This window comes from Xyrauchen texanus, chromosome 42, assembly GCF_025860055.1.
Source record: "Xyrauchen texanus isolate HMW12.3.18 chromosome 42, RBS_HiC_50CHRs, whole genome shotgun sequence".
NCBI classification, from domain to species: domain Eukaryota; kingdom Metazoa; phylum Chordata; class Actinopteri; order Cypriniformes; family Catostomidae; genus Xyrauchen; species Xyrauchen texanus.
Window position 1 is genome coordinate 34,450,803 of NC_068317.1, and position 11,940 is coordinate 34,462,742.

The window sequence follows — 11,940 nt, forward strand, 5'->3', positions numbered from 1 at the left end:
TACTGCTTCAACTTTTGTCATCTAAACAAAGTCAAATGAGTCTAGATTGAACAGTGTGTGTGTGTGTGTGTGTGTGTGTGTGTGTGTGTGTGAGCAGCTGCAGTTTTTGTACGACTCTTTATCAGTGTGTGAATAAACCTTTACTGTCAATCCAGTGATAAGTCAGACAGTAATAATGTCCTGCATCTTCAGTCTGGACTCACTGATGGTCAGAGTGAAATCAGATCCATGATCTGCTCCATTGCCACTGAATCGTGATGGAGTTCCAGTGTGAAGGGTTTTGATGTTGTATATTAAACGATTTGGAGCTTCTCCAGGTTTCTGTAGATACCAGGAAACACAAGTCTTACAGTCACCATCTGACTTTCGTCCAATGAAACTGCTGGTTTTACAGGTCAGAGTGACTGTGTGTCGGATCTGAACATGTTTCTCTGTGGGACTCTGAGTTACAGTGACCTGTCCTGTGCAATCTAAAGAACATTTAGAAGAAATTACATTTGTTATTTTTTATTGTATTCGCAAATGAATTAAAGTAAAAGTTTACTTTTACTAGAAAATTGTGTTTTGAACATGTTCACTGGAGACAGAGCTGCTCTATTCTGAGAGAAACACAATCATTCAACTCTGACAATGCAAATGTGATTTTCACCTCACACTCTCAGATTCACTGTTTGATTGGTTCAATGATCTGAACTGGAACACACCAGTTTCACTTCTGCTCTATTGAGTCGTTTGACAGTTATGAAGTTATTTAAGTGACATCTTCATAAAACATATGCAACTAATAAACTGCACCAGCTCATCTGTAACACGAGATGAAGACTTTTTCTGTACTGTAGGTCCACAAGGTTGGACAGATTTTGTAATGGTGGAGAGCACCTGTTGTGACATCTGATCATATTATGGTCTGTTCAAAGATCATTAGATGGTTTGTCTAATAGCAAACACACACTCAATGTCTCTCATTATGTTGTTCGTGCTGTGGAAGGTTTAACCCTCTGGGGTCTGAGGGTGTTTTGGGTCTTGGAGAAGTTTTGACATTCCTTGAGATTTGTGCTTTTTTCAGTTGCTTAAAAACACATTAATGGCTAAAGTCTGATAACACTGTATTCAACACAAACTGGGCTACAATAATATGTGAGCAACATGTATGTACAGGTTTGTATTTTTGAGAAAATAACGTTTATGCGTGGTTTTTGAAAAATCTAAATTTGTAAGTCACTGAAATAAGGCCATATTAAACACATACTAAACATTTGTCCACAAGACTTTTGAGAACTGGATCTTGTAGCCTAGAGATTTTGCTACAAAATGATGTGAAAATCATCCTGATCACTCATTCATACAAAACAATCTAGTAATTGAACTTTTGTATGACACTTTTAGTGTTGAATATTAATATGAGAGGAGGCGTGAACTATCACTAATATTTATGTGTTTCACACCCGAGGACACAAAGACCCTCCTCTGGGCTCATCAATGAGGAATGTGACAGAAAGAGAATGAATGTGAGGAGACTTAATGATCCAAATCAAGTTTGAAGTTAAAAGAAGTAATCTGACTATACATTTTCTTTACACAAAGACTTTACTTAATTTTAGACCTACACTACCGTTAAAAGAAGTCTCTTCTGCTCACCAAGACTGCATTTATTTTGTATCCAAAATACAGTAAAAACATTGTGTGAACTCATTTTACAATTTAAAAGAACAGTTTTCTATTTGAATATATTGTCAAATGCAATTTGTGATGAAAGCTGAATTTTGCAGTGTTCAGTGTCACATGATCCTTCAGAAATCATTATAAGATGCTGATTTTCTAATATGGGCATATTTAAAGTGTATTTTACTAATTTAACCTGAAAACATATTTGCAAGCACAAGCTTTGTTGATGATAACGAGTCAGCATAAACACGTTAAAATATAATCTAAACATTCATATTATTTTTATATCATATTACATATCATATTTATATCATACAGCATACAATGTAAATAACAACATTTACATGTAACTAAAACTTGCCTATTAGGACATATTTCAAATGTCAATACATTGAATCCTGTCTGGAAACAGTCCCACTAGTAAAATATGTACGTTTATATAAAATAGCACGTCAGCTAATGAAAACTATTTGACTTACTCGCTTGAAATTGTATCCTCGGCTGGATCAAATCTCTCTTCAAAATACAAATGTTCATCGGAGTCCCGCTCTTCTTCTGAGGAAATTGTTAACTCATCCTTACATTTACAAACTCATATTACAAACCTCGAGCAAATGATGTGAGAGTCCAGATGAAGAAGGTGATGAATATCATTGTTGTTGTGTTGATGAAGATCGTGATTCAAGAAAGATAATGTGGACATGATTGAACCGATTGAATCGTCAGAATGGGTCTCACCGGTTGTTGTCACTAAGAAAAAAACGGTAACATACGACTTTGTGTGGATTTGTGAGAACCAAATAGAGCAGTAGTGGTGGACAGTTTTCCACTTCCTCATATGGAAGAAATGTTCACAGAACTGAGGGTTTTTTTCAACACTTGACCTTCAAAGCGCCTATCACCAAGTATTGGTTCATGAAGATAGCCGCAGTCCATTCATTACTCATAAAGGCTTATTCCGTTACAAAAGAGTACCATATGGACTGGCATCAGGGCCAAGTTGCTTTCAGAGACTGATGTCGACCATACTTAAAGGCCTTACAGGTGTTCAAGGACTTTGGATTGTTCAGTGGTCAGCTAGACTAATGACGTTTAACTACGACATCAAGTACAAACCTGGACGTGACTATGTTACAGCTGATTGTCTGTGTCGTTTACCATTACAGGGTAGTGAGCCTGGGCTGGAGGATGATGTGGAAGTGGTTGTGCTTACTTCAACCCTCACAGCTGTATCAGCTGATGAATACAACAAGCATGTGCTGCCTGCCCAATTCATCATAAGTTACATGAGTTACTGACAACCAGATGGCCAAAATTTTCCAAGGGTCTATGTGCTGACCCACTGCCATACTACAGACTTCAACATGAGTTCTCTCTTCAGGATGATTGTGTGGTAAGAGGTACACACAGACTGTTAGTACCAGAGACGTTGAGATCGCAGTTCATTGCCTTGGCTCATGATACACACCAAGGTATAGTGAGAACCAAGCAGAGACTCAGAGATCTATAATGTTGGCAGGGCATGGACGGCCAGGTTAAGACTGCCAATCGCATGACAAGTCAGCGGACGTTCGCACACCGCCACGCCAGTCACACAATTTATTGCGACTGTGTTCAGCTGTGAGGGTAAGCCGAAAACTAATTTCAGATCACACTTGTGCAAATGGAGAAGTTGAATGATTTAACCGTACTCTTAAGCATACATTGCTATCTGCTTCTCTGGAGGCCAAAGGATGGAAAGAATTCACAAGGGAATTCCTACAAGCACACCGTGCTACACCTCATTCTACGACTGTTTCATGCGAGACAAATTCAAATTCAAGTCAAAATTTATTTCTATTAAAAATGTTGTAACAAATTAAATGTAACTCCAAGATTTCTTACATGAGGTTGAACACTGGAAGAAATTGAACCTAAATTAAAAGCAGATGGAGACCTGGAGGGGCCTAAAATTTTGCTTTTGTTGAATTGCCAAAAATGATTAGCCATCCAACATTTGATCTCCTCAAAACAGTCGTAAAGCACGTCCAAAGGATTAGTACTGTCAGTTTTAGCTGGTAGATAAAATTGTGTATCGTAAGTATAGCAGTGGTAGGAGATCTTAAATTTCTCAAAAATGGCTCCCAAAGGGAGCATATGAAGTGAAAAGAGAAGAGGGCATAAAATGGACCCTTGGGGCACACCGCATAATAGGAGAACCAACAAAGAAGAAAACATACGTGTGGTACATACACAAAAGATATCCAAAACGCATACACGTATTACATAATGTATATAATTATGTTAATTAGTTAAACTAAAGGAACATTTAGAAGTTGTGTAGACCAAAGGTGAACACTGTAAGTACAATTGCTTTTAAAAGAGAGCGAGATATGGTGTCACATTCAGCCCTGTAGGTGGCACTAGAGTAGGAAGTACGGATGAAAACGAGAACGTCTAGGTTACGGATGTAACCTCCATTCCCTGATGGAGGGAATGAGACGTTGTGTCGAAGAAGCAGGCTTGGCGGCGGGGCAGAATATGTGAGATGGCCTCCGCCTGTTTCTTCACCACGGAGAACTGCTGGATAAAGTCCTCGACGATGTCGCCGAGCTTTGTGACGTGTGAAGAGGGGTGCCCTCCATGCAGACGCCAGCTCATCATGCACTTCCGGAAAAACGGGACCGGGGGCTTGGCTGTGAACGGTGCAGAGCCCCCAGGAACCAGTCCAGCCCCACGCTGTCGGCGGCCCGGGCAAGCATATCGGACATCTGCGCGTCAGCCTCAGCCTGGGCATGCAGGCCGAGTCGGTAGCCCAGGGGAGTCCTCAACGCCAGACGCCGTGCTCTCCGATGCAGCGGCGAGCTCATCCACCTCGAGCTCTAGAGGATAGGCAGGCTGGCTGTGAGGCGAGCCGCTGTTGCCTCGAGCACAGACGGGAGTCAATGGGCGTGCCGGGGGCGGGTGAACTGAGGGGGCATACCCGGCGGAGCTGCACCCGCTGCTGTCCCCAGATCGCTTCCATCGCCAGCCGCAAAATCCTTCATCCCGTGGGAAGAAGGAGCAATATGGGGGGCATATTGGAGTGGCGTGCTTTCTGTTGGGTTGTATGTTGATGAAGATTGTGTTGTGTTGTGTGTTGATGATGATTGTGTTGTGTGTTGATGAAGATTGTGTTGTGTGTTGATGAAGATTGTGTTGTGTGTTGATGAAGATTGTGTTGGGTTGTATGTTGATGAAGATTGTGTTGTGTTGTGTGTTGATGAAGATTGTGTTGTGTGTTGATGAAGATTGTGTTGGGTTGTATGTTGATGAAGATTGTGTTGGGTTGTATGTTGATGAAGATTGTGTTGTGTTGTGTGTTGATGAAGATTGTGTTGTGTGTTGATGAAGATTGTGTTGGGTTGTATGTTGATGAAGATTGTGTTGTGTTGTGTGTTGATGAAGATTGTGTTGTGTGTTGATGAAGATTGTGTTGTGTGTTGATGAAGATTGTGTTGTGTGTTGATGAAGATTGTGTTGGGTTGTATGTTGATGAAGATTGTGTTGTGTTGTGTGTTGATGATGATTGTGTTGTGTGTTGATGAAGATTGTGTTGTGTGTTGATGAAGATTGTGTTGTGTGTTGATGATGATTGTGTTGTGTTGTCTGTTGATGAAGATTTTGTTGTATGTTGATGATGATTGTGTTGTGTGTTGATGAAGATTGTGTTGGGTTGAATGTTGATGAAGATTGTGTTGTGTTGTCTGTTGATGAAGATTTTGTTGTGTGTTGATGAAGATTGTGTTGGGTTGTGTGTTGATGATGATTGTGTTGTGTGTTGATGAAGATTGTGATGTGTGTTGATGAAGATTATGTTGTGTTTTGATGAAGATTGTGTTGTGTGTTGATGAATATTGTGTTGTGTGTTTATGAAGATTGTGTTGTGTTGTGTGTTGATGAAGGTTCTGTTGTGTTGTGTGTTGATGAAGATTGTGTTGTGTGTTGATGAAGATTTTGTTGTGTGATGATGAAGATTCTGTTGTTTGTTGAAGAAGGTTGTGTTGTGTATTAATGAAGGTTGTGTTGTGTTGTTTGATGATGAAGATTGTGTTGTGTGTTGATGAAGATTGTGTTGTGTTGTGTGTTTATGAAGATTGTGTTGTGTGTTGATGAAGGTTGTATTGTGTTGTGTGTTGATGAAGATTGTGTTGTGTTGTGTGTTGATGAAGGTTGTGTTGTGTGTTGATGAAGATTGTGATGTGTGTTGATGAAGATTGTGTTGTGTTGATGAAGATTGTGTTGTGTGTTGATGAAGGTTGTGTTGTGTGTTGATGACGATTGTGTTGTGTTGATGAAGATTGTGTTGTGTGTTGATGAAGATTGTGTTGTGTGTTGATGACGATTGTGTTGTGTTGATGAAGATTGTGTTGTGTGTTGATGAAGGTTGTGTCATCAGTTCCTTCATTCAGCCATACAGAATGTTCTCTAATGGGTTATTTCACTTTATGTGTGTGTGTGTGTGTGTGTGTGTGTGTGTGTGTGTGTGTGTGTGTGTGAGCGTGTATTTATCACTTTGTGGGGACCAAATGTCCCTATAAGGATAGTAAAACCCGAAATTTTTGACATTGTGGGGACATTTTGTCGGTCCCCATGAGGAAAACAGCTTATAAATCATAATAAATTATGTTTTTGAAAATGTAAAAATGCAGAAAGTTTTCTGTGAGGGTTAGGTTTAGGGGTAGGGTTAGGTTTAGGGGATAGAATATAAAGTTTGTACAGTATAAAAACCATTATGTCTATGGAAAGTCCCCATAAAACATGGAAACACTACATATGTTTGTTTGTGTGTGTGTGTGTGTGAGCAGCTGCAGTATCTGTCAGTGTATCAGTGCAGTGTGACTGACAGAGGTTTTTGTACGACTCTTTATCACTGTGTGAACACATAACCACTGACGTTGGGTAAACTCTGACAGTAATAATGTCCTGCATCTTCAGTCTGGACTCCACTGATGGTCAGAGTGAAATCACTTTTAGATCCACTGCCACTGAATCTAGATGGTGTATTTGATTCTAACTCATTTGCTTTTTTTATCAGGAGTTTAGGAGCTTCTCCAGGTTTCTGCTGATACCAGGCAAGAGGCTGAAAACCCCAACCCTGATAAACTTCAGGACTGGTTTTACAGCTGATAGTAAATGTGTCTCCAAGATGAACAGATTTCACTGCAGGTGTTTGAGTGACTGTCACTGCACATCTGGATTCTACATTAAGACAACAAAATAAAAACTGTAAAAACTGTTTCATTTCATTCAGGACACACATGATCAGTCATATAGTGTAGAATGAGATATTTTAATGTGTTCTTACCTCTAAAACAGTAGCTAGTGAACATCCAGATAAAGATGCTGATGAAAGTCATGATTGCTGTGGATCTAGATTCTGGATGAAGAAGTTCTCCGTCTTCAGTTTCAAACTCACTGAACTATTAAAAACTCCCAGACAACTGAAGCATGTGCTGCCAATGCAAAGTGTGTTCATGTAAAAGAGTGTGATGGTCACGTCAGATAATGCAAAAACAAAAGTTAGATGTTCCTTATGCAGGAGTTTGCATCTGAAGAATGTTACATGTGTCATATTTGTCTGATGCTAAACGTCTCTGATAATTGAATGCAGTATGAGAGAGAGCAGCATCAACATAAGAGACAGTAGAATTATCACCATGTTCAACATGATGAATGAGGTTAAAGGTCAGAAGTCAAAGGTCATCTTTTTGTTTTAAATAATGTCGACATTTTAAATGTGTAATATTCAATCTGTGTGTCACTATTTAAAGTGTCTTTCTACTTACAGAGAGAATCACATGAAGTATTTGATCAAGAAAGTACTTTGGTAAAGTTTGACATGTTTTAAAAGGTTTTGAGATGTTAATAGTTGAGAAAGTTGCATTTACTGTAAATGTAAATAAAATCTCTTGTGTTTTGAACATGTTCACTGGAGACAGAGCTGCTCTATTCTGAGAGAAACACAATCATTCAACTCTGACAATGCAAATGTGATTTTCACCTCACACTCTCAGATTCACTGTTTGATTGGTTCAATGATCTGAACTGGAACACACCAGTTTCACTTCTGCTCTATTGAGTCGTTTGACAGTTATGAAGTTATTTAAGTGACATCTTCATAAAACATATGCAACTAATAAACTGCACCAGCTCATCTGTAACACGAGATGAAGACTTTTTTCTGTACTGTAGGTCCACAAGGTTGGACAGATTTTGTAATGGTGGAGAGCACCTGTTGTGACATCTGATCATATTATGGTCTGTTCAAAGATCATTAGATGGTTTGTCTAATAGCAAACACACACTCAAAGTCTCTCATTATGTTGTTCGTGCTGTGGAAGGTTTAAAGGGATAGTTCACTAAATAATTTAGTTTTTGTCATAATTTATGACTTTCTGTCCTCTGTGGAACACAAAAGGAGATGTTCATCAGAATCACAAAGCCACCAGTGCTAAGCTATGCTTCATCTCTTTTCCGGGCTGGGTCTGGCCACAATACTTCATCCACATCACAAGATACGTTTCTTTTGCCAAACATCGAGGGAAGTAGCATGGCGTATCAAACATTGGACAGAGGCAACCTCTATGTCCCCACATGCGTCCTCCATTGCATGGAGAAGCGGCATGCGGGCATAGGGTTGGCGATCAAACCCTTTCCAGCCTGGGCTGAGAAGAATTCCTCTATGGGATTTAGGAAAGGTGAATATGGGGGTAGGTACAAAACTACAAATTGTGGATGGGTGGCAAACCAGTGTTGGACCAGAACAGTTCGGTGAAAACTAACATTGTCCCATATGACCACAAATCTAGCAGACAAGCATTGTGTAAATTGCATCCAGAAAAGTGAGTATATGGCCGGTGTTGTTCGGACCCAGTGTGGCATTGTGATGGAGGACCCCGTTTTGAGTGATGGCAGCACACATAGTTATATTACCCCCACGCTGTCCAGGGACATTGGTAATTGCCCTCTGTCCTATTACATTTCTTCCATGGCACCTGGTTTTGGTGAGGTTGAAGACAACCTCATCCACATAAATAAATTAAAATAAATAAAGAAGAGTAAATATGGTATGTCTGAAGTACTGGAAGTAGTGTTGCATACATACCTCTACAAAGTCATGTCGCAGATTCTTGATTCTGTCAGTGTTTCTCTCAAATGGCACCTTGTGAATTCGTTTCATCGTCACTTGGTGCCGTTGGAGGATGTGTTATATGGTCGACAGGCTTACAGCATTGATGTTGTTAAATATGGTGTCATTATTCAAGATATGCTGTCTTATCTCTCGAATCCTAATTCCATTCAGTTTTAAAATGCTTTTCATCTTACCTTTCTGGTAGAAGTTTTAGTGTTTTTATAAATCAGATCATGTCAGATACTGCAGGCTTATCGAGTGGGGTACCTCAGGGCTCGATCTTGGGACAGATTCTGTTCCTTGTGTACATTCTCCCTCTAGGACAGTTAATCGGTCAGTTTAGTGAGGTTTCTTATCATCTGTATGCAGACGACATTCAGTTGTACGGCTCTTTTAAGTCGTCTGAGTTACATAAACTGTCCTCTCTTATCAACTGTCTGACTAGTATCAAGCAGTGGTTAAATGATAACTTCTTAGTCCTGAACTGAGACTGAAACACTTATAATTGCCCCTGAGCAAAGCATCTCTCAGATAAAGCAACATATCGGTATATTAGGCTCGTCTGTGCAGCCGAAGTCTCAGAAGTTTAGGCGTGGTTTTTGATTCTGCCATGTCCTTGGAGCAACACTCGAAAAACGTATCAAACATTGTTTCTTTCAATTAAGGAACATATCCAAAATAAGAGTCCTGGTATCTAAGGCCGAACTGGAGATGATCATTCATGCTTTTATTTCATCTCGTTTAGATTACTGTAACAGTCTTTTTACTTGTCTTAATAAGAAAGAGCTTTATCAGCCTTCAGACTGTTCAGAAATCCGCTGCAAGGCTTTTAACCCACACCAGTAAAAGGGCACACATCACACCTGTTTTAGCTTCTCTTCACTGGTTACCAGTGCAATTTAGAATGTGTTTTAAAATGCTGGTTCTTACCTTTAGAGCCCTACAAGGACAAGCAACCCCTTACATCTCTGACCTGATACAGCTACGCACGTCCTCAACGTAGTCTGAGATCAACTGGTCAGAGATTTTTAATTGTTCCCCATACACATTTTAAAACTAGAGGGGACCGTTCTTTTCAAGCAGTGGCACCTAGACTGTGGAATGCTTTGCCTCCTTCCTTGCGCTTCTTGGATTCGGTGGAACATTTTAAAACACAGTTGAAAACTCTTTTTATTTAAAGAGGCTTTTAGCTACACTGTAGGTGGTTAGGCCTGTCTGATGTGTATTTCTGTTTGTTTATGTTTTTGTTTTTGATTTAGTTATTTATTTGGATCATATAGTGTCATGTATTTATTAATGTTGTGTATTCCCTTTTCTTGCTGAAGCACTTTGTGATTTTTACCTGAGAATTGTGCTATATAAATACATTTTACTTACTTACTTACTTGTTGGCCAAAACCTTATTTATATTTGCAGTCTCTTGTACATCTGTAAACAAGCATCCTCGTCCTCCATGATGTCTTTGCCTTTCCACTCTGTACAGAATTCAAACACAGTGTGTGTTCAGCATAGGAACTGTAAACATTACAGCATGATAACCAACATCATTCATTCAATGCAGTGCAGTAAATTAACGGCTTAGAGTTACAAATGTTAATGCAATACTATGCAGCCATACGTATTTTACAGTACATTACTGTAATGCTGTAGTGTGTGTGTGTGTGTGTGTATGTTTTAGTGTGTGTATGTGTGTGTGTGTGTGTGTGTGTATATGTGTGTGTGTGCGTGTGTGTGTGTGTGTAGATGTGTGGGGAATGCGCCATGTCATCAGTCTTTCATTGATGCCGATGGGGGATTCCTGAATGCGTTTAGACTTTACAGCAAAGCCAACTCCATGGTTACAACGAGTGCCTTCGGGGACCCCTTCCAGAAGAAGGTGTACCCAGCACCAACCTCTGCCAGGAGTCCTCCCCATGTAGTCTGAGTCTCGCTGAGAGCTGCTATATCGATATTATATTTTGCGAGCTCCAGGGCCACCAGTGCTGTTCTCGCGATGGAGCCTGTCGGGAGTTTCGACCAGGTCCAGCAGTGTGCTGAACGTTCCACGAAGCAATGCTTAGCTTATATTTCACTTTGATTTTTTGACCGCAAGGGGGATGCTCCGACGGTTGCAGCGCATCGTCCGGAGTGTGGGGAGCAGACAATTTTGGACCACCTTTTCCAGGTCCTTCCCCATCACAGGGGTGAGCAGTGTGGGGCTGCTCAGTCGCAATGGAAGCTGCCGAAAAGACGCGCTGCTCCATCCCGCAGTCCTAGCGACCGTCACTCCATTGCCGCCTGTGTGCATGGTTTGGCTAGACACTCCCAGCCACATCCTTGACCTGTGCCCACCACCATTCCACATCGCCACAGGACTTTTTTTGGGGGCAAGAAGCTTGCGCATAGGTGTGGATTAAGGTGAGGGTGTGGGTGCGCAGACCTCACTCCCACCATCTTCACTCCTATCCAGATGACCTCCAGTGGCATGAGGGAACCCATGATGACCTTCATCTGGCAGGAGTTGCAGGGGCTGCCGGTGGTCCGGTCAGTTGGACTCCGCCTGTGCCTGTCCCCAAGGTGCAGGTTTGTCTTCGGGTTTGCTCCCCTAGCCACTGTACCCTCCCGAAGTTAACCCACGTGGCTTGGGGTTGCCCTCTTCCGCCTTGCCAGCTATTGTGGTGGTTCTCACATCACCATCTTCTGCCTGCGCCGCCGTTGGGGTCTTCACTGTTTACCCATAGCTGGGGCTATTTACCCATAACTGGGACAGAGGTTGACTGGCATCAGGGCATTTCCACTCACCGATGGGCCTGCATGCCGCGTCTCTGGGGCCCACTGCTGCTCCGAGATCCCGTACAACTTAGCCTGGAACCACAAGGGACCAGTTACCATGTGTGCCACGGGAGGCGTGTAACGAGATCTTGGCAATGGAGAGGCTATGTACCGGCTGAGGAGGCTTGTACTCGGCTCCTCTTTTCACCCCTGAAAACAGAGGGCTATCCGGTGGCAGTAGCTGAAAGCAGAGAGTGACAAGCAGAAGCAGCATGCAGCATGCACTAGCTACAAGCACTACTACTCCAACACTGCTGCACTGACGCATCACACGCCCTGTGTGCTAATACACACAATATACACAAAGGAAC

The 11,940-nt window shown here is 41.4% G+C and overlaps 2 gene segments (V, D, J or C); one reads left to right on the plus strand and one right to left on the minus strand.

Annotated features, from left to right (window-relative positions):
• LOC127635151 (immunoglobulin kappa constant-like) overlaps positions 1-11,940 on the plus strand; it is a 142,577-nt gene that overhangs the window by 64,970 nt on the left and 65,667 nt on the right.
• On the minus strand, positions 6,527-7,096 carry LOC127635146 (Ig kappa chain V region K29-213-like). The segment is given in 2 exon segments: positions 6,527-6,885; positions 6,992-7,096. Coding segments are annotated over 2 exon segments (384 nt in total).